Here is a 21,618-nt window from a genome sequence, read left to right as displayed (position 1 = left end):
GGCCAGGTTGGTGACGGCCCAAACGTAGAGGGGCGGAGCGTTGGGTCCCGCCTAATTTGCATGTGACGTTCCCAGCATGCCCGCGGTCGGAAGGCCTAAAAAGAGCATGGGGTTGGGGGGCGGCGCCCCCGCTTATCGAGCAGCCTCTTTGGTTTTGGAGTCACCCAAACGACGGTGAAGTCGTTTTTATTTCAGGAAATCGATAGAAAAGGAAGCCCCACCTCTAAAGCTCAGCTGACAGGAAGTGGGGTGTGCAGCTAAGAGTTCGAGAGATACGAAACGCCAAAGACCGGCGAGGCTGGGGCACTCGACGCGCCCGACCCGCCACATAGGAAACATAGGTAACTGGCGAGTAGGTAGCGTTCAGAAGTGAGAAATCGGACAAAGGTTGGGTTTACCCTGCCAGTGGAGAAGGGGGGGTGTGTAGTCTGGGGGAAAGTGAAGTAAGAAAGAAAAAAGTGAAGCAATGACTGGCGCCGAGATCGGCTGTAAAAAAAGCAAACGTAGAAAAAGTAGTGGAGGGGAGAGGAGGCGTCTACACTGGGGGATCTAGGGGAGAGATCGATGGGACTCTGAGAATGGGAGGCAGTCCACTCTAGAAAGTGGGGACGTGCCCTGGAGGAGGGAAGCTGTCTGTCTGGGAGGGATTGTGGATGGTCTACGGTGGGAATGGGTGAGGGGATCATCGGGACGGGGGGAACTGTGGAAGGGGGTCTACCTTGGGGTAACTGCGGCAGGTAGCGGTCTACAGGTCACTAGTGTCTGCATTGCAATAACTAGAGGGAGGGCTCTACCTTGGAAGTGGGAGTACCTGCCTTGGGTGTGGGGGGGAAGGAGGGGCTTTCAGTGGAAGAGGGAAGGTCTACACGGGCGCAATTGAGGGAGGTAGAGGTATCTACACAGAAGAAGCTGGGGAAAGGAGGGGGGTGTAAAATGGGTTTGGGAGGGAGTTCTCGCTGAATTAGAAAGCCTCGCTGCAGGATGGGAGAAGGTCTCCTGTTGGTACCCCAGGAAGATATAGGTGAGAGACCTGCGCCGTGGCCCGTGAGGGAGGTCTGGGTGCGGAACCCCCGGACGGGGTGGCCCTGGGAGGCCGCCTGTACCTAGGACCTGTTCTCTGCGCGCAGGCCGGACCATGGGAACACAAAAGCCTCGTATCCTGCCCTGGCTGGTATCTCAGCTGGACCAGGGGCAGCTGGAGGGCGTGGCCTGGCTGGATGAGAGCCGCACGCGCTTCCGCATCCCTTGGAAGCACGGCTTGCGGCAGGATGCCCAGCTGGAGGACTTCGGCATTTTCCAGGTGCGGGCGCGCCGGGCGGGCTGGACTCCGAGGGGGCGGGGTGGACTCCGAGGGGGCGGGGTGGACTCCGAGGGGCGGGGCCGAGAAGGCGGGATTAGCAAGCCTGGAGAGGCCCGCTCTTATTCTGACAGACTGAGATGGGTGGAGTTAGAACGGGAAGGGGTGAAGTTAGCAGGATCCACGGACTGGTGTCGGAGAGCAGTCAGGATTAGAGCTGCCAGATTCCGGTAATAGAATCGGGAAAGTGAAGGAAATGCATCCTGGGGAGTTCGGGGCCCCCGGAGTGGGGCTCTTGGTTGTAGAATTTCTGGGGGCCGGTCTTGGACTATTAGAGGCGAGACTTGGCCCTGAAACTGAGGTTTCTTACCACCAAATTAGGATACACCGGTGGTGGTAAACCGAGTTAGAGTGCGAGGGGGCGGGGTTACTACAGAGGGTGTCCTGGGGCAGGTTGGTGGCAGAGTTAGACACCCATTAGGACCTGGAAGGCTGGCTTAGAAAGCAAAGGTGTTTGAAGGGTGGTGGTAGGGGGATTCGGGGCGCAGAGAATCTGAGAGTTTGGGGATGGAACCTTGCCAAGTTAGAACGTGTCGGGGGAGGACGATGTTAGGACAAGAGGAGACAGGGTTGGGACCCCTGGGGCAAGGTCTAAGTCATCCTCTCCACTGTCTTGGTATCACTGGTCCCCTAGGCCTGGGCTGAGGCCAGCGGTGCCTACACTCCTGGGAAGGATAAGCCCGACCTGCCCACCTGGAAGAGGAATTTCCGGTCCGCCCTGAACCGGAAGGAAGCGTTGCGTTTAGCAGAGGACCACAGCAAGGACCCCCACGACCCGCACAAGATCTATGAGTTCGTGACCTCAGGTGTGCTGGAAGTGAGGCTTCACTTAGAGGGATGGGATTTCGAGTGTCCCCGGCACCCCCACTCCACTCCCCACCTTTCTCCACAGGAGTTGGGGACTTACCTGAGCCAGACACCTCTCTAGACACCAATGGCAGATACAGTACCTCTGATATCCAGGTAAGAATGCGCCCTGACCATCCTGCTCTCAGTCTCTGCCCCATCCCCTCTCTGCGTCCTCATGGGCCTATTCAGGCCTCATCTTCTTCCCCTGGACCATCACCCCAGGCTCCATTCTCTCCCTTGCAGTCTGTCCCCAACCTGACTCAGTGCTGACCCTGTCCCCCGACCCCCTGCCCACAGCCCTCCGTGGCTTCCCAGCATCCTCAGGAGAAAATTCAGAGCTTTCAGCAGGCATTCAAGGCCCTAATCCACCTTTCTAGGATTTAATAGCTTTCCTCCCTGTGCAGGGTTCTCTCAGCGTTTTGGGAACTCAGAACCTCTCTATCCTTGATCTTGCCGATGTCTGTGCCAGGGGAAGTCCCCTCTGAAATTCTTCCCAGCCCTCTCTGCCCAGGTCTTGCTTGCAGAGAGCCAGATCCTTGGGTGGAATTAGCTGCTCCCCTCGGGCCACTGTAGTGCCCGGCATACATCAAAGCTGTACATATTTTACTGTCTGTGCCCCAGGTTAGAAGCCCCTTGAGGGCAAAGCTCAGGTCTGTCTCCTCTCTGGGTCCCCACATCGCTGAGCACAAAGCTTGGTCCGTGGGAAGTCTCCAGAAAAGGCTGTGGAAATACCTGGATCCTTTTTTTTTTTCCCTCTCCAGGAAGACATTCTGGAGAAGTTACTGAGTGACATGGACTTGGCCCCAGATGGAGGGCCCTCAAGTCTGACCATGGCCCCTGAGAACCCCCCTCAGCTCTTGTTGAGCCCCAACTTAGATGTCCCTGCTCCTTGCCCAAAGCCGGGACCCCCTGAAAACCCACTGAAGCAGCTGTTGGTGAGCGAGGAAGGTGAGCGCCAGCTGCGGGGTGGGAGGGGTCAGGGCTGGGCCGCAAGCCCCCTGACGTTCCCTCATCCTCTCTCCCCCTTCACATTGCTGCTGCTGCTCAGACTGGGAGTTCGAGGTGACCGTCTTCTACCGGGGCTGCCAAGTCTTCCAGCAGACTGTCTTCTGCCCGGGGGGCCTGCGGCTGGTGGGATCAGAAGCAGGGGACAGGACACTGCCTGGACAGCCGATAAGACTGCCAGACCCCGCGGCGTCCCTGACAGACAGGGGCGTGACAGGCTACGTGCAGCGGGTGCTGAGCTGCCTGGGCGGGGGACTAGCTCTGTGGAGGGCTGGTCAGTGGCTCTGCGCCCAGAGGCTGGGGCACTGCCATGTGTACTGGGCCGTGGGCGAGGAACTCCTCCCCAACAGTGGTCACAGGCCTGATGGTGAGGTGCCCAAGGACAGGGAAGGAGGCGTGTTCAACATGGGGCCCTTCATAGCAGGTGAGTGAGGCGGGGCCTCAGCTCTGCTGTGGAAACGGCAGGCAACGGTGGTTAAAAACTCTGGGGTCAGGAGGTTTGGGATCGAATTCAGACCCTGCTGCTCTGCTTGTGGTTGAACCTGTGGGTAGAAGGACTGGACTGCCCTGAACCTGTGGAGTCTGAGGACTGTCTCCTCTCTCTCACCTGCCCGGAGCTGGCAGGAGGCACAGGGCCCAGCGTACAGAAGGTGCTTCGGGGAATTAGCTGCCATAGTCGTTATCATTTATTACAATTATGGTGGAAAGACAGATGCAGGAGAAAGAAATCCTTTAGGGCTTCGCTCTCCAAACAGACCTTTCTGCAATGATGCAAATGCTCTGTATTTCCACTGCCCAATATGGTATCCACTAGCTACGTGTGGCTATTGAGTACTTAGGTGAGGTGAGTGCAAATGAGGAAGTGAGTTTTTTAAGTTTTATTTGATTTTAATTAGATACAACTAAAACTTAAATAGCCACGGTGGCTAATGGCTACATATTGGACAGCATGGCCTTGAAGGGTTAAAGAGCAGTAACCACCAACCACCTTATACTCCAGCATCACTGAGCATCCTTGGGGGAGTGGACTCCCCTCCTGGGCCTGTTTCCCCATCCAAGTGCTGAGGCTCCGGGCGGTGTGCGGGGAGGCCTACCTTCCAGCCCAGCCCTGATGGAAGGGAGGAGGAACATTTCAGCTTGTGCCAGAACAGGAGGGACTTCCCCCAAATCAACAGCCCCCCCTGGTCATGGTGGCAGAGACATGTTGAGCTTTAGATCAGGGAAGAAGATGAGGATGTTACTGAGGTTTTCGGGGAGCAGGGAGGGGCAGGTAGAGGGTCTTCTTCCCATCCCTGACTAGGTTCCTGGGCCCCCAGATCTGATTGCCTTCATCGAAGGAAGCAGACGCTCACCACGCTACACCCTCTGGTTCTGCGTGGGGCAGTCATGGCCCCAGGACCAACCATGGATCAAGAGGCTCGTGATGGTCAAGGTACTGCAGCCCCAGGCTCCTGGAGCTGAGGGGTAGATCCTAAAAGGGAGGAGGTTGCTTCTGGGAACTACAATTTCCACAGTCCCCTCGGAGAAACTACAACTTCTAAGAGTCTCTGCAAGTACCAGTTCCTCCTCAGGAGCTTCTGGTGTCCCTCCCACGGCCTCACCCCCAAAGCCTACTTTGCATTCTCCCAACCACGTGCAAGTTGGTGGACTGCAAGTCCTAGCAGGCTGGGTGCGGTACTACAGCTCCCAGGAGTCCTTCTCATCACAAGCTGCTCGGCTCTAGCTTCCAGGAACCCCTCAGCAGCCTCAGCCCTAAGACCCATTTTTGGCCTCCCTTGGTGGTGAATATGGGGAAAACTGTAACGCCCAGCAGCCCTGGGCCTAACGGTTCATCCTGGGTTACAGTGGGGGCTGTCGGGAATTGTAGTCTACTCAACCCATCCCCGACAGTAGATGGTGCTGGCTGTTTCCCCTGACTGTTTCTCCCCCACCTCCCTCAGGTTGTCCCCATGTGCCTCAGAGCCCTGCTAGACATGGCGCGGGTAGGGGGTGCCTCCTCCCTGGAGAACACTGTGGACCTTCACATTTCCAACAGCCACCCACTCTCCCTCACCTCGGACCAGTACAAGGCCTACCTCCAGGACCTGGTCGAGGACATGGACTTCTAGGTCACCGGGGAGGCCTGAGCCCTCAGCTTCCACCTCAACCAATAAACTGGTTCCGGCCATGGTCATCACTTGTCTGTCTGGTGTTCACTGTCCCTGGGCCAGCCCTGACCCACGTTGGGGGTTATTCCTTCTTAAGGCCCGTTTATCCATCTGTGCAAGCCACTTATATCCTAGGTGCTCACTGCATAAAGGCCAGGCACCGTGCAGGGGGCAGCTGACACTCCTTACCTCTTCCCTGTGGCCTGGTGAGTAGGTGACAGTCACCCCCACTTTATAGACCAAGACACTGAGGCTTAGAGAGGAGCAAAGTTCACAAAGTAGGAAAATACAAGACAGGTCAGAATCCAGGTCTGACTCTAAGGTTGCCACTCTTTGAGGGCGGCCTTGGGGCTCAATCTGGAACCCCCATCTTGCCTATAAACAGTTCAGGCCAACATCCAGTAAGCACAGAGCCTTTCGCCTGACTGTCCTGCCTGTCAGGGGCCTTGGGTCCCCTCCCAACTCCTGCTAGGTGACCTCAGGCAAGTCCTTCTCCTTTCCAGGCCCTGGGCTCCCCTCCGTGTGGGCCTACGAGGGCCAGTTGTAAAGGAGTTCTGAGCCCACCCCCAACCGCAACCCACCCTCCCCCCGCAGCCTGGCTGCACCCACCTCTCCTCACCGCGCCTGGGTTCTGGGTAACAGGGACTGATGGAGGCCAGCACAGCCCTGATTCACTGTGTGGCCCTTGCTGCTCTGTGCCTTAGTTTCCCTCTCCATCTCGGGGGAGTCAATTAGATCACCCCAGCCGCATAGGACTGATAAAAAGAGAATCCAACTGAATGGAGGACAAAGATCCTGTTTCTGGGGCAATTCCAAGGTTAGACAAATAGCACCTAGAGGCCCTGAGCTGGGCAGACACTGGTCAGGTGGGGCAGGGACCTCTCCCTCCCATCACCACCACTCTTTATCAGTAGCAACGGCTTCCTATGTGCCAGGTCCGGTTCTAAGTGCTTCATCCGCCTGCGTCTTTCTTAATCCTCACAACACCCACTTTATAGACGAAGAAACAGGCCCAGTGAGAGGAATGCACTTTTCCCAAGTCACACCGTCTACTTCCCTGCTAACCACCCTCACACTTGGGCCAAAGCTCCTCCCCAACCCTTTCCCAAACTGGACTCTGAAAAGAAAGGGCTAAAAGTCATGGGGCTCAGGGGTAACATTTCATGAAATCTTTAATGAAATTGGGGTAGGGGCACGAACAGAGGGGAGGGGCGATGGGCACAGGCTTGGGGCGAGGGAGATGGCAGTGGGGCTGGGCAGGGGGCTCTCCTCTTTCCCGCAGCAACCCTCCCCCAATCATCCCACTGACAGGGGAGGGACGTAGGGAGGCAGAGCCATAAATACGTCCAGAATTCCAGAGAGGCAGCGAAGGAAGAAAGGGGCGGCTGGGGATCTCAGAGAGGGGGCAGGGGCAGGCCCGGGCCGCCCTTATCAGGGGGTCCCGGCTCCTTGGGCGGCCGTGGGGGCCCCGGGGGGTCCCCCGGCTTGCGGCCGTGCTTGCGGAAGTAGCGGTAGCGTTGGACGTAGGCGCGCACCAGGTTGCTCACCTTCACCGGGTTGATCTCCCCACTTTTGCTGTGGCAGATCTGCGGGGCAAGGGGCAGCTGCAGTCACCGCCAGCCCCCAGGGTCCCCTGCACCTGGACTGCTGAGCGCAGCTGGGGACTGGGATGGGAACCCCTCTGCCAAGATCCAGGCCAACGTCCCTACTTGTCCCCCTGATGCCAGCAGAACAGGCCCAGGTGGGCTTGAGGCAATCCTGTCACCCTCTCGCCTTCTGGAGTGACCCACTGCCCCTCTGTCTCCCCATCTCTGTATGCCTGTCTGCTCACGTCCATCACTCCGTCTCATCCTCTCCCCACCTCTGCGCATCTTGCCCCCTCTGGGCCCCACCTTGTGGACGGCCTTCCTCAGGATGTCCTTGTACTCCTCCTTGGTGATGTCCTTCTTCTGATAATACGGCTTGATGGCCAGCTTCACCTCCTCTACTGCCCGCTCCTGCGTGTGCAGCTTCTTCAGATACTGGCGGGGGTGGCAACAGTGGGAAGAAGGGACAGCAAAGGCCAGGTAAGTTCCTGCAGAACCCCTACCTCCACTCACCTGCCCACCAGCTCAGACTTCTTGACCATCCAGCTACTCCCAGAGGTGGAAATCCTGCTTCGGGTCTGCCCTGTTCTCCCCTTGCTGCAGTCGCCCCAGACCCCAGGCCAGGCCTGGGCCTCTCAATGTCACTAGTATCTCCTCCAGGCTGGACCCTGGGCTGTCCCAGGCGTCCATGACCAGGACCCATGTGTCCCCTGCCCTTACAGTCTGGTAGGGAGACAGACCTGAGCCAGGCGGCTGTTCCCTACCATCCCAGAGAAGATGAGGGCAGGTAAACTGAGGCCTAGGAAGGGCAGGACACCCCAGACTTCAGGGCCAACATCTCCCATGAAACAAGAATGCCAACTGTCAGGTGAGCTACTGAGCTGCTGCGGGAGCCACGGACACCCCGGGGGGACTCCTCAGGCCTCCCTAGCCCCACAGGAGTGGGTTTCTAAATATGCGGCCAAGAGAAAGGGGTTGTGGCCTGCACCCGTCTCGTATGTGGCCAGAGAGGACAATGGCAGGGAACAGACAGGGCAGCCTCACTGGCGGAAAAGGGACCTGCTGCTCATCCCAGGGCCTGTACTGTCCCTGTCCCGCAGCCCATGGCACAGGCCATGGACAAGTACACATCAAAGCTGTGGCCCCACCTCCGTTTATACGGGGCTTATAACACGGGGGTTTGTTCTGCTTTCCTTCTGGCGCTGTATGTAGGGTGCGAAAAGGGTGAGCAGCGCCATCATCTGGTGACAGGGCCATAGCGACCAGCATCCAGATGCAACCAAAAGGTACACAGCCCCAAGGCCCAGGAGGAGGAGCCAGATGTAGTGGGGGGAGGGGGGACCTGTTTGCCCTGCACCCATTCTTCCTCCCTCCATCCAGGAACAGATGCTTGATTTTTTGTTTGTAAACCACCCCGAGCCCCCCTTACACAAAAAGATAGGGGTGAGAGAGAGAGATATAGATGACCAAAGGGTAGACTGTAGTAGGTATATGTATAAATATGCGTGTGTTTATATCCATATCTATTTCTTTTTCTCCCTACCTGCATCTCATCTCTATACGAAATTCTTTAAAAACCTGTCTAGCACCCCTTTCCCAATCATCTAATCAAGTGAAAGTTTAGTTCCTTATAATTTAATGATTTCAGCTTTATCTAAGTCCTCATCTGCTGGCATCAGTCTCTGGCATTCTCCTCAGGCCCCTGCATCTCAGTATCTGCCTGCATTCTCTGCAAAACTGTCACCACCAACCCACCTCTCCCAAGCCCAGTTCACCTTGTCTGTGTCACCACGTCCCTCGGAGCTGCTGCTGCCCTCTCTCTTGTCAGACGCTGCAGCCAGCCCAGTGGGCGTGGGAGGGGTAGAGCCACAGCCCCCCAGGGGGAGGCTGCCAGGGAGCAGGTAGCTGGAGGGGCCAGGGGGCAGACCCAGAGAGGTGGGCACAGGAGCTGGCGTCACCCCCAGACTTGAGGGGGGCTTCCTGTGGCTGAGGATCTGGGGGAAAAGGTTGGAGGATAAGCAAAGGGAGGTGGCAGGGAGGACGGAACATGTACCCCTATTCCCACCCTGATTTCCCAACAGTCCCAGAGGCAACAGGCTCCTCTTCCGGCAGACACCTTGCCCCAAAGCCTGCTGGGAGCTGAAGTTCCTCTCCTAACCCGGAGCAGGGGACAAGAGAAGGGGCTGCGGGGACTCTTCCCCAAGGAAGCCCACCTGGTTGGTGGCCTGGATCAGCTCCTGGGCCTTTGCTCGGCTTGCCAGATTGGCTTCTTCCATCTTGAAGAGAAGTGCAGTCACTGCGGTAGGTGGAGAGTGGACGACAAGGATTGGGAGTTGACGCACGAGGAGAGGGTGACCCTCACCCAGCCACGTGCCACCTCCCACCCCGGGCCCCCAGACAGGCTATAAGGTCTCAGGCTCATAACTGGGAAAGGGGGCCTCAGCCACCAAGAGAACCAGCCCACACCCTGTATGTTCTTAGGACTTAAGGTGTGTGGGGGTGGGCGTGTGGCCAGGGTCACACAGTGACGAGTTGGTCCCGAGCCCCCGTAGCCTCCCTCCCCACCTCTGCAGTCTAGCAAAGGCTCCTGCCATCCCTTAAGGGGCACTGCTCCCTGCTCCCCCATTCCGGTCCCTCCACCAAGCCTACCCCAGTCTACCTCTAGGTGGACCCCAGGACACACCCCACTCCTCCAGTCTCTGCTGGACTGGCTGCCCACTGCTCCCATCTGCCCAGCGCTCTCCCAGTGCACCCAAACATCGTGGAGCCTTCTGGACAGAACCTGACTGGCCCTCACCCACCCGAGGCCCTCCGGGTCCTGGTCACTACACCCACCCCTTCCAAGGTATCTCCACTGCCTCCAAGTTTGTCCCCACATGACCACCTCCCCGATCCTGTCTCTCCACCCTCATCTGCCCCGGCCCCCCCCAGAGAACACTCACAGGCCAGGACACCGCTGGTAGTGCAGTCTACACCAGCGGGCAGGCTCCAGGGCATGGGTGGGGGCAGTGTGGGCAGCTGGGAGACACGGGGGGCTGGCCCATCCTCCGCCCCCGAGTCACCAGCCGTGGACCCCGCACTAGGGGCGGTGCTGGGAGCCGCAGCAGCCGTGCTGGTGGCCGTGGTGGTGGCCGGCTGCTGCTCCTCCTCCTCCTCCTCCTCCTCCTCTTCTTCCTCTTCCTCCTCCTCTGCCCCACCTCGGACTCCAGCCTCCTCAGTGGCCTCTTCTGGCAGGAAGGAGACCTCAGGTGTCTTGCAGCTGCTATCCACAGTCTGTGAATCGGGCGTGAGAGCAGGGGGTGGAGGGGCCGCCTTGGGGGGCGGGGTGCTAGGGGCCTTCGATGCCCGCTCTTCCCCGGACCAGGAAGTCTCCTCGGCCCCTTTGGCTCCCGCCGCCTGGCTGCAGCTATCCGCCTTGGACTTCTTCAGTGTCACAGGGCCACTGCTGCCTCCGCTGCTGCCCCCACCGCTGCGGATCTTTTTCCTGGTCTTGGATGGCTTGGTCTTTCCCTTGGTCCCCTTGGCTTTCTTGGCCCCAGCCTTGGCCTTGACCTTGGTCTTTTTGGGCTTGGTGCTGCCCTGAGCTGCTTTGGCCACCTCAGCAGGGGCCCGCTCATCCGGCTTGAGGAAGGGGGAGCGGCTCTCTCGGTCTCGGCTGAACTTGACTCCGATGGAGCCCAGGCCAGCAGACGTGGCCTCCTTGGCTGGTGTGGTGCTGCTGACACCCTCTCGGATCAGCACGGCCACCTTGGACTGTAGCTTCACCTTCCGGGAGGATGAGGAGGACGACGAGGACGAGGAGCCTGAGCCGCTGCTGACAGGTGGCTTTGGCGGGGGCCCTGAGGAGGGCGCCAACTCCTTGGGGGGCCGGGCCTTCTTGGATGACCTGTCCCTGTCCCTCTCTCTGTCCCTGTCCCGGTCCCGATCCCCCCCGTCCAGTGCCTTCCGCCGCGATCCCTTCTCCCGGGAGGAAGAGGAGGAGGAGGCAGCCCCAGAGCGGCGCCGGTCCTTCTCACTGCTCTTCCCTCCCCGCTCCTCGGCGCTCAGTCCCTCGGAGTCGTATAGGACCTCGCGCTTGGGCGATGAGGCCGGAGCCGGTGAGGGGCCGCGGGGGTCAGGCTTGTCCAGCCGGCCCACGGTGATGGTCCGCTTGATGGCAAAGAGATCGTGGTCCGTGAGGTCCTGGATGGAGGGCGGCACGGCCCCCCGGCGGCGGCTGTCGCGCTCTCCGCCCAAGGAGGTGGAGCCGGAGGGCGGCTGGGCCGGGGCAGGGCCCTTCTCACTGTCCCCAGACCGCTTCTCGCCCCGGGACCGCGACCGCTTCTTCTTCTTCTTGCTGCCGCCGCCATCCCGGTGCTTGCCGCGGTGCCGCTCGCGCCTGGAAGACGACGACGAGGAGGTGGCCGGGGGCGGGGAGTTCGAGCGCCGCCGCCGCCTCCTTTTCTCCCGGGACCGGGACCTGCGGCTGCCCCCGCGGCGCCGGTCGGTGCTCCGAGAGCGGCGGCGGGCGGAGCGGGACCGCGAGCGGCGGCGGGCGGACGACGAGGCGTGGGAACCCGGCTTGCGGTCCCGGGAGCGGTGCTTCTTGGAGTCCCAGGGGGAGGCCGGGGCCGGCGGGGCGGGCTGCGCGCCGGAGGAGGACGAGGCGGCCTCCTTGGCCTCGCCGCCGCTCCTCTTGCGCTCCCGCCTCGACTTCTTACGGGTGGGCGGGCCAGTGGGGGCAGCGGAGGCGGGGGCGACGGCCGGGGAGGGCGAGCGCTGCCGGTAGCGCTCGCGCCGCTGGGTCAGGATCTTGCGGCGCAGGTCCAGGCCGCCCCAGCGCGCGTCTGCGGTGGGCGGGGCGGGGGCCGGCTCCCCCAGGTCCACCTGCAGGGCGCCCTCGCCGTCGGACTCCGCGTGCAGAGACAAAAAGTCGTCCCCCTCGGGGGCCCGGGGGGCGGGCGGCGGGGGCGGGGGCTGGGCCGCAGGGGGGGCCGGGGCCGCCGGAGGGGGTCGTGCGGCCCGGCCGCCGGCCCGGAAGAGGGAGAGCGCCATCCTGGGCTCCTCCTCAGGCTGGACAATCTCGCCCTCCTCAATCTCTGAGTCGCCCGGTGGCAGCAGAGGGGGCGGGAGGGCGGCGCCACCGGCCGTCACCACCTCCACAGAGACCTTGCCTTCCCGACAGGCCTCCGCCTCGGTCCCCACTACAAAGACGCGCCGGCGGGTGGCTCCGTCGGCCCGGGTGGAGTCGGCCTGGGGCGGTGTGCCAGGGGCTGGAGTCGGCTGCAGGGGCTGGGGGTCCGGGCCTGGGCTCTCGTCACCTGGGAAGTCCTGGCTCAGGCTGTTGTCGTCGTAGATGCCCGCCAGGGTCTCTGAGATGCGGCTGATGCTCTGGGACAGGCCTTCCTCCTCCTCTTCTTCCTCTTCCTCCTCCTCCTCCTCTTCCTCCTCCTCCTCCTCCTCCTCAGGTGAGGGGGTCCCCGCCGATGAGCTGGGGTTGGAGCCAGTGGGCTCGAAGGGGTCGTACTTCTGCTCTGGAGCAGGCGGTGGGGAATAGGCCTCGTCGGTGGGGTGGAAGGGGTCATAGATATCAAACCGGGGTGCAGGAGGGGCCGGGGGGGCCGGGGGTGGAGGAGGGGGAGGCGGGGAAGGGGAGGATGATGAGGGGGAAGGGGAAGGCGAAGAGGAGGCAGAGGAGGGGGCAGGGGGCGGAGCAGGGCCCCCGTCTCCAGTGCCCAAGGTGAGGAGGTGGCGGGCACAGGTGGGTCGAGAAGAGTGAGACTGTGGAGAAACTGCAAAGGAAGAGTGGAGACAGGGTGGCAGTCAGGTGCCTGTCCCGGTGCAGCAGAGGGGCCCGCAGGCAGGTCAGCACCCCATCTGCTGGTCCCCCTCGCTCAGCACTCGCCACACCAGCAGGCACTGCTTCCAGTGCTTCACGTGTGTCAACACATAAGATGCTCCTCACAACAGTACCTACGCTGCACGCTGTAGGTACTGCGACCCGGGGTCCCAGGAGGAAACTGCAGCACAGAGAGCTGTGGCATCTTCCTCTAGAGCACAGTCAGCAAGGGGGAGTCAGGATGCAAACTCGGTCAGTGTGGCCCCCGAGCCCGCACTCTCATATCCGGAGACGTAAGCTGGCCTGCGGCCCAAGACCACCCTGACCAATGACAGCAGTGACGTTCCCGCAGGAGGCACAGGCTGGGATGGGAGAGCTAGGGTTCCAACCTAGGACCACCTGCAGGGGTCAAGCCCTGGCCTGCTGAGCCGGCTGCCTCTTGAGGGAATCTATCCCTTTGTACAGAAGGCCTAATGTGAGGCTGCGAAGGTGAAACTCCCTCTCCAGAGTCAGAAAGTGGCAGAGCTGGCGAGCCCTGACAGCCCGAGTCCTCACCGTGCCCCCGTCACTCTGTGATGAGCCCCATCCCACGGGCGACATCTGCTTGGGACTCAGACATCACTGACCGGGCCAGGCATCGTGCTGTCCTCCGTTATTTTGTCCGCCCTCCCGAGACCTTGCTTTCGAAGCACTCCACGGTCTCAGCACCACAAGTCACACATGTGGAGACAACTGATCGAGGCTGCCCCCGGGGCGGGTGACGGGGCCAGGATTCAGACACACACATCAGAGTCCAGAGGCCACTCTCTCAACAACATGTAACTGCCAGGATCCTGCCCCAGCAAGGACATGGTCACGTGAACAGTGCCAGGGAAGCCTGGGGCTAAGAAGGCAGCACCAGAGCCACCTCCCCACCCGGATCCCAGGCTCCAGCCCTCTCCCGCAATATGCCCGAGGGCAAGCAACTCAACTGCTGTCTGCCTTGGTTTCCTCAACTATAAAATGGGAGTTTGCTCATTCATTCAACACATTTTTTCTGATCATCAGTCTGAGAGACGGGGTTTGGGGTATAGAATAGAACTGCAAACAAGAGACAAAAATCCCTGCCTTCAAGGACTTGATGAGCAAGAACTCTGACTACCCGGGCTGTTACTACCACCACCTGAGGCAAAAACCAAGTCTGCAGATTGCAGCAGTCTGCAAACTCGAGACATCCGCTTCTTTATAAATAGTTTTTTTTAAAGGACTACAGGTGAATTTTTCTTGCATTCTTAATATTTTCCAAACGAAGACCAAAAAAAACTTGGAATAAGAAAACAAAACATAGGGACTTCCCTGGTGGTCCAGTGGGTAAGACTCCGTGCTCCCAATGCAGGGGGCCCGGGTTTGATCCCTGGTCGGGGAACTATATCCCGCATGCATGCCGCAACTAAGAGTCCTCATGCTGCAACTAAAAAAGAAAAAAAGATCCCGCACGCCACAACTAAGACCTGGCACAGCAAAAATTAATAAATAAATATTTAAAAACAACAACAACAACAAAAACCCAAAACATAACCCCGGAGTCCTGCTGAAAACAGCTATTAGGTTCCAGACACAGTTACGGATATCACTCAAAGCCCAAGGGCCAAATCCCACACACCACCTGTTTTTGTAAATAACGTTTGATTGGAACCCTGTCCCGCCCACTTGTTTACTTATCCCCTGTGGCTTCTGATTGTAAAAGAAATGAAGAGGGAGTTCCCTGGTGGCCTAGTCATTAGGATTCTGGGCTTTCACTGCTGAGGCCCCGTTCAGTCCCTGGTTGGGGAACTGAGATCCCACAAGCCATGCGGCGCAGCCAAAAAAATAATAATAATAAAAAATAAATAAATAGAATTTTAAAAAATAATAAAAGAAATGAAAATACTTTTGTGGGCCCCTAAGAGTATGGTGGGCCCCAGGCACCATGTCCCCTGAGCCTAAAGGATAAGTAAGTCACCCCAGATCTGTGAGAAAAAAGAAAGGACAAGGATGGGACTTCCCTGTTGGTGCAGTGGTTAAGAATCCTCCTGCCAATGCAGGGGACACAGGTTCGAGCCCTGGTCTGGGAAGATCCCACATGCCGTGGAGCAACTAAGCCCGTGCGCCACAACTACTGAGCCTGCGCTCTAGAGCCCGTGAGCCACAATTACTGAAGCCCACACGCCTAGAGCCGGTGCTCTGCCAACAGGAGAAGCCACCACTGCAGTGAAGAGTGGCCCCCTGCTCGCCACAGCTAGAGAAAGCCCGCGTGCAGCAGCGAAGACCCAACACAGCCAAAAATAAATAAAGTTAAATCTTAAAAAAAAAAAAAAAAGGACAAGGAAAACGTGAACTGGTTCAGAGGGTGTGCAAGCCTCTGACAGAACAGTTGCTCGTAGCTGACCTTCTGCTACGCCTTCCTCTCCCCTCACCCCTCCCCAGATACGTATGTCCACGCAGAAGGGAAGTCCAAACCCAGGGGTCTCATCAGGGTCCCGGGGGACCAGCAGCAGCATCACTGGGGAGTTAGTCAGAAATGCAAACGCCTGGGCCCTACCAACTCCAGGCCTGCTGCGTCAGAAACCCCGGGGGTGGGCCTAGTGACCTGTGGATTAACAAGTCCTCTGTGATGGCTGTGATGCCCTTTCGAGGTTGAGACCCTCTGCTCTACCCTGCTCAGGGGCTTACCACCGTGTGCGGGGCTGGGGAGCAGACTCTCCCTCCGGCAGGTGCACATCGCAGAAGTCAAAAACTTGCACTTTACACACAGAAGGCCCCGGGCTCAGGGCCACCACTAAGCAACTGGCTGTGCCACCTCGAGCAAGAGACTTCCCTCTTTCAGACTCTTCTCTTCCTGGAGGCGGAGACACTGAGAGTCCCCCGTCCTGGGGAGACGAACTCCTAACGCGGTTACACTGATATTCAGAAGCCCCGGACGCACACTAACTGCTCCCACATGGTAGCTCTCACGTCAGTTTTAACTTTAATTACATCTGCACGTGCATATAGCCTTTACTGAAGTCTAACAGGAGAAAGACGTGAAAGTACAGATTTTGTCTAAATGACGTACGCAGCACCGCTACTACTACCAACGGCAGCTAACGCTCATGCGACGCCGAGGCTGACTGCCTGCCAACTCAGCCCTGGCCCCACATACCCGTTTTGCCCGTCCTCCAGGCCCTGACACGGGGCAGCAGGCTGGGTACGGGAAGAGGGACTGGATCCCTGTCCCCAATTCGGACCTCGGCCACCAGCTCCAGCATGTCCTCGCTTCTGCAAGACAGGGGGTGAGTGAGCCTCAGAGGTGCGTCCAACTCCCACGCCGGGGGCCTCTCCCACTCCAGCTGCCCAGATACTCACTCGCCAGGCCGCAGGTCCAGGTGGCTGGGAACCCAGGTATCTGGGGGATCCAGGATGCTCACCAGCCCCGCGAGGAGGCCATCGGCAGCCACGTCCAACACCTGGAATAGGCCAGGAGGGGCTCCACCCTGTCCCTGCTCGTGTGAGGACCCACACAGGCCCTAAGCTCTCAGTAACCCAAACATCTGAGACCCTATGAGAACACGAGGATCCAACTGACTCCTCAACCTGACTGCCTCCAGGACCCAAGGGACCAGGCCTCAGAGCCTCCGACACTGCCCCCGATCAGCACCCCAGACCCAGGAGCCTGGGTCCCAACCCCATTTCCCCATTTCAGGGATCCAGGCCCCACTGACCTTCCTCCCCCAGCCCCAGAAGTCCAGGTCCCTAGTCCCCTCTCCTTACTCACAGAAGCCGTGTCAGTCCCCCCTGATTCCTGGGAACGGGGCTCTGAACGTGGGCTCCGACAGCGCCTCCATCGAAGGCCATGACACCGAGAACCATCTGGAGAGAGATTTGCATGGGGGATTGGAGACAGGGGACTAGATGCAGAGACCTTGCTGGGCAGAGGAAAAAGAGCCGGCCTAGCTCTTGACAAGGGAACCAAGCTCCTGCCTACTCTCCCGGCCTCCATCCAACCGCTTCCCAACCTGGGTCCCAGAAGGACTTCCCAACCCCCTTTTGAGGCACCAACTCTCTCACCCATTTGTCCTCCCAGCCACCCTCAGGATGAAGTCCAGACAAGTCAGCTTGGCCTTTGAGCCTTGCTGTGACCCAGTCCCCACGGAGCGATCCTGCTTCCCTTCCCACCAACATCCTCTGCCCGCCAGCCCCAAAGACCCACAACTCGGTCCAGCAACGTGGTCCCTGTGCTCCGTGCCTGCTGGTGCCGCCCCCGCCTATCAGGCTTTCCTCTTCACCAGACAATGCTCGTACAGCCTTAGAGACACAGGTCCCCTGTCACCTCCTCGCTGAACCCTTCCTGGACCCCATCTCCCTCCACACCAGCTTAGCTGGGCCTCCTGCCCTCTCACGGTGCCTCGGGCTACCTCTGTGCTGGGACTGTGTCTCCCCTCTGCCAGACTGTGAGCCCTTCCAAGATGGCCATGGAGTCCAACCCATCTTGGGCTCCCTGTGCCAGCACAAGGGTGGCACCCAGGAGGCCTCGGGAAAGCGTATATGAATGAGATTAGGAGAAAGAATGCAGAGATGGGGCAGGGGGCTGGGAAGAACCAGAAGCTGTCATACCTTTATCATTTGGCAGGTCCCCCTGCAGGGAACTTCCCACAGCCTGCTGAATGGCCCGCTGAAGGAAAGGTGAGGGTGAAGGGGGTGGAAAGAAAGAGCAGTCAGGGGATGCATGCAGAAGGTCACAAGCTCTGCTGCTGGGAGACAGCCATTCCAGACACCCCTGCAACCAGACTCAAACCCTACAGACAGGCCAAGAGTCCCGGCTCCCCAACCCCTCCTTCCCCAAGGGTCCAGGAGTCAGGGCCCTGGAATCTGGACTCCCGGCCCCTCCCTCCCTCGGCCCCAGGCGTCTGGCTGCCTCACCAAGATAAAAGCAGAAGGAGAAAGCGAAGGGTCTCTGTCTGGCGCACCGTCACCCCGATCCTCGCCTGACTCCTCTGTCTTCCCTCGAGACTCATCTTCTTCCTCCATGGTCACCTGGTGGTGGAGGTGGGGGGAGAGTCTGGAGTAGAGGCTGGTGGGCAGGGCACGGTGGTGCCAGGTGGCGGAAGGAGAGGACGGACATGAAGACCTCAGGGGCCTCCAACACTGTATCCCCTTCAGCATCCCTCCTCTCCTCCACCGCATCCCAGGCCCGGGCAAGTACCAGGCCCAGTGCAGACACTAGAGGGACTGGAGCAACTCTCTTCCCTTGTCTGAATTTCAGTTGCCTCCTCTGCCAAAGAGAGGCCCTCCCGGCCTATTTCCACACACCCCTCCCCAGTTCCCGCACCTTCCTGCACAACGAAACTTTAAGACCTCACGGGAGCCCGCCTTCACGGGAGCCAAGACTCTTTTCTGTTGAGTTGTCATTTCAAACACCGCATCAAGAAGTCTCATAAACCCACCCTTCCCAAACCGAGATACGTGCCAGTGTGCTGGGTGCGCCTCAAACACCACGCCACTTCCTAAAGCGTCGATTCTCCTCAATGGTGAGGGACCCAACAAAATGTATTTACACACAGAAGATGGAACTATAATAGAATGAGCTACAAAACCAGTACACCACTTTGAAAACGAAAACATGAACTTCAGGAATGCTGTCCACCAGACGCCGCAGGGAACACCCTCGATCACCTGTCTGCCCCTTGTGTGGAAGCGCGGCTCAAGGCTTCGCCATGTCACAGAAATTCTCAGGTTATACAGAAGGTGAAAAATCACTCTTCAGACTGATGGGGGTCTTGATTAGGGCTTCAGAAAATACGAAGATTTCAGCTGTAGGCTTCCCTGCAACTGTCAAATCTCCTACTCTGAAGACAATAAATATCTGGTCCCACAGTTCCTAGAAAGCTTCAAAACCCCTAACCCTCAACTCCGTGTGCTTAGCTCTAAGTGGGCCCAATAGGAGTATCTAAGTCAGAGAAAGGCTGTGAGAATTGAAAGGAGACCGACTCCTGACACAGAGTTAACAGCCCAAGCCGGCTATACAGAGTAACAATAATTATCATCGGCCTTTAACGCCCAGGTTTCCCTTACTTCGGTCTCCCCTACACCCTCGGTTGCATACCTGCCAAAAAAAAAAAAAAAAATCTCGGTCCTGGTCTCCCTCGTACCAGATTTTCAGAAAGCTCTCCCATGCTGCCTCCTGGCTCTCTAAGAGCCTGCAGTTCCTTCCCAAACTCCCATAGACAACTCTCACCCTGATAAGCCCCTGTGGACAGTTCCCAGCCCTGGGGCTGCTCTCCGGCACCTGGGCACCTGGGTGGGGGTGGGGGGAGCACACGCTATGTAGAACAGCGTCTGTCACATAAGAGAAGCTTAATCAAGATGTGCTGACTACAGACCCACAGAGCCCCAAACCCTCTGTAGAATGAACATCCTCCCTTGCCCATTCACACATGCCCCAGGCTTTGCAGACACACCCCTGGCTCCTTAGGTCTTTTAGACCTGAGAAGCCTCTGCAGACGCTGCTAGGTCCCTCTAGATCAGTTTCCCAAACTATAGACTTGATAGTTCAGTGCTTCACAAATAGCTTGTTATCAAAGCAAATCGAACACAGTAGAAGATTCTTCACAATACATCACAAGTAAATGGAAATACTAATTAATGGGACTTGGGTATGAAATTCATATGACGGTGTACACTGGGTCTCAATGAAAAAATGTATTTCTCACTGTAGATCAAGGTCAAAAGAGTTTGAAAAGCACAGCACTAGATGAGTCTAGCCGATCCTATAGACTTTCCCAGACCAAGGAGGACTGATTCTAACTCTCTCTGTAGCCCCAGGGCCACGCAGAATTTTTCAACATTGTGCATTTGAATTACTTTCTAAGGGCAAGTACAATACAGCTGGGCAAATTTTCCAATACTCTTCATTGTCTTATCTCCACGCAATTATACGGCCCCCCCCCAAGGCATTCGAATTTGCAGTCACACTCAAAGCCACCTAGATGGTTCCAGGTCCTTCTAAGTGCCCCCAGCCTCCTGTCACCCAGATTAGACACTCCCCAGACAGCTGGAGACCCATCCAGGCCTCTCAGAACATCTCAGTATTTGCCTCTCTCCCTTCGTGGGTACATCCCGCTCCTCTGGGTAGCTATAAAGGACTTCCTAGCCCTGGAACAGTTCTTCCAGGCCCAGCTATATGGCCCCAGACCCCTGTAGGTGAGCCGCATCCTCAGGTCAGCCCATGTAGACACTTCCCAGCCCTAACAGACATACCCTAGGCGCTATAGTTGGCTCTGCAGATACTCCCCAGCTCTTGCAGATCTCCTTCACCCCGGGACATATCTCAAGATCTCAAGATGGCCCCAGAACCCTCTAAACAGACCCTAGCCTCCGGTCAGCTCATAAAGACGATCAACAGTGCCTACAAAAATGACCCAAGCCAGCTATATGATGGAAAGCAGGCTTAGTCTCAGTCCAGGCCCTGTGGACGCCCCCAATCCTCTCGGGGACGCCCCGTAGATGCCCCCCGGCACCACAGACGCGTCCCGGGGCCTTCAGAAGGCCCCCCGCTCGGCGCCAGGCGCCGCCGCCGCTACCAGGCCCGAGGCCGCCCCGCTAAGCCCTCCAGGCCCTGTGGCGTGCCGGGAGGACCCCGGGACAACTAGCGACCCGACTCCGCCCCGCCCACCCCGATAGGCCCGAGCCCCGCGGCCCGGACCGCCGCCGCCATCTTACCCCGCCGCTCGGGCTGCGGCTCCGGCCCCGGCGCGGGGCGGGGCGGGCTGGGGCGGGGCTCGCGAGCAGAGGGAGGAGAGGGGTGGAGCTAAAACACCGCCGAGCTTGCCGGGACTTCAAGTACCGAGCACGGTGCCGTGAAGGCTGGTGGGAAGGCTCCGGACTCAGTTTCCCAGCAGCCAATAGGACACATAGGCCGGGTGCGCGCGACGCACACCGGGAGGCGTAGTCCGCGCGTCGCCTCCGCCGCGCGGGGACAGCAAGCGGGGTGAGGGGTGAAGTGGGCGGGGTTGCGGTAGGCCGCGATTAGGCTCCAAAGTACCCAGCACGCGCGCGGAAAGAGCGGCGGAAAAGGAAGTGACGGAAAGAGCGGTCAGCGTGACAGATGCGAGGGAGTTGTAGTTCCGCGGAGTGGGGCGTAGGAAAAAAAAAAAACAGGACAGACAGGGAGTTGCCCCGCCCACATTCTAGGGATCCCACAATCCCGATACCAATTTCTCTCTAAATTTAGAACCAAGGAGCCCGGCCGTACAGCTTCCTCCTCATTTAGGACAGAAATGTCCAAATTCCGATTCCTCTCACTCAGAACACAGGAGTCCGGACTCACATTTCCCTCCTCCCTGGGACTCAGAAGCCGAGCCCTCCTTCCTGTTAAATCCAGGAGTCGGGCCCTCAAGCCATCCTCAGACCATTCCTGGTCTCAAACAACTACCTTACACTAACCCGAGTGTTCGGGTTCCCCTCCCTAACTCCCTCGGATCCAGAATTTTGGGTCCCCAGCCCCTCCAACCTCTGGATCCAAGAGTCTGGGCCCTCAGCTTCCCTCCTTTACCGAACCTAGTAGTAAGGACCCCCAGGTCCCCTCCTTCTGGGGTCCCACGAGTCCAAGCCTCCAGCCCTATTCTCCCCTAGGTACTCCTAGGAGTCTGGGCTCTCAGCTTCCTCCTCCTTCAAGACCCAGAAATCCTGACCCTAGACCCTTCATAATCCAGGCATCCCGGCTTGGGCGAACTGGCTCATGGATTAGGAATGCAGTGATCTCACGGCCCCTCCCTGCCCAGTTACCCGCTGTCCCCCCTCCAGGGCCCCATCTTCCCTCCCAGTCTGTCTTCCGCTTGGCTGGGACAGCGGGAACCGGAA

At 58.8% G+C, this 21,618-nt stretch overlaps 2 protein-coding genes across 4 annotated transcripts; one reads left to right on the top strand and one right to left on the bottom strand.

The window, feature by feature from the left end:
• Nucleotides 1–80: 80 nt before the first annotated feature.
• Nucleotides 81–5,384, top strand: IRF3 (interferon regulatory factor 3). 2 transcript variants are annotated; one of them, XM_068529020.1, is made up of 8 exons: nt 81–341; nt 1,128–1,300; nt 1,992–2,163; nt 2,250–2,320; nt 2,968–3,154; nt 3,255–3,635; nt 4,528–4,643; nt 5,152–5,384. In XM_068529020.1, exons 2-8 carry the CDS (start codon nt 1,136–1,138, stop codon nt 5,317–5,319), a joined length of 1,260 nt encoding a protein of 419 aa, XP_068385121.1. In that variant the 5' UTR covers nt 81–341; nt 1,128–1,135; the 3' UTR covers nt 5,320–5,384. The 2 variants fall into 2 exon arrangements, with proteins under 2 accessions (XP_068385121.1, XP_068385120.1); XM_068529019.1 differs by lacking the exon at nt 81–341 and adding an exon at nt 939–1,021.
• Nucleotides 5,385–6,505: 1,121 nt separating this feature from the next.
• Nucleotides 6,506–20,553, bottom strand: SCAF1 (SR-related CTD associated factor 1). 2 transcript variants are annotated; one of them, XM_068527862.1, is made up of 11 exons: nt 20,479–20,553; nt 17,680–17,793; nt 17,374–17,431; nt 16,535–16,629; nt 16,126–16,226; nt 15,923–16,038; nt 9,887–12,715; nt 9,158–9,240; nt 8,720–8,938; nt 7,251–7,379; nt 6,506–6,944 (listed from the first exon to the last, which is right to left on the bottom strand). In XM_068527862.1, the coding sequence occupies exons 2-11, from the start codon at nt 17,785–17,787 to the stop codon at nt 6,753–6,755; spliced, it is 3,930 nt and encodes a 1,309-aa protein (XP_068383963.1). In that variant the 5' UTR covers nt 17,788–17,793; nt 20,479–20,553; the 3' UTR covers nt 6,506–6,752. The 2 variants fall into 2 exon arrangements, with proteins under 2 accessions (XP_068383963.1, XP_068383964.1); XM_068527863.1 differs by lacking the exon at nt 20,479–20,553 and adding an exon at nt 20,017–20,425.
• Nucleotides 20,554–21,618: the final 1,065 nt, after the last annotated feature.

This window comes from Eschrichtius robustus, chromosome 19 (genome assembly GCF_028021215.1).
Source record: "Eschrichtius robustus isolate mEscRob2 chromosome 19, mEscRob2.pri, whole genome shotgun sequence".
In the NCBI taxonomy this organism is placed as follows: domain Eukaryota; kingdom Metazoa; phylum Chordata; class Mammalia; order Artiodactyla; family Eschrichtiidae; genus Eschrichtius; species Eschrichtius robustus.
This window is presented reverse-complemented; position numbering and strand designations above follow the sequence as displayed.

Coding starts and splice junctions, on each gene's coding strand:
- IRF3 (XM_068529019.1), top strand. CDS start 982: ATGGGAGAAGGTCTCCTGTTGGTACCCCAGGAAGATATAG. Junction 2,164..2,249: donor CTATGAGTTCGTGACCTCAG/GTGTGCTGGAAG, acceptor CTTTCTCCACAG/GAGTTGGGGACTTACCTGAG. Junction 3,636..4,527: donor CATGGGGCCCTTCATAGCAG/GTGAGTGAGGCG, acceptor CTGGGCCCCCAG/ATCTGATTGCCTTCATCGAA.
- SCAF1 (XM_068527862.1), bottom strand. CDS start 17,787: ATGGAGGAAGAAGATGAGTCTCGAGGGAAGACAGAGGAGTCAGGCGAG. Junction 12,716..15,922: donor CTGGAGGACGGGCAAAACGG/GTATGTGGGGCC, acceptor CTTCCTTTGCAG/TTTCTCCACAGTCTCACTCT. Junction 8,939..9,157: donor TGATCCAGGCCACCAACCAG/GTGGGCTTCCTT, acceptor CTTTTCCCCCAG/ATCCTCAGCCACAGGAAGCC.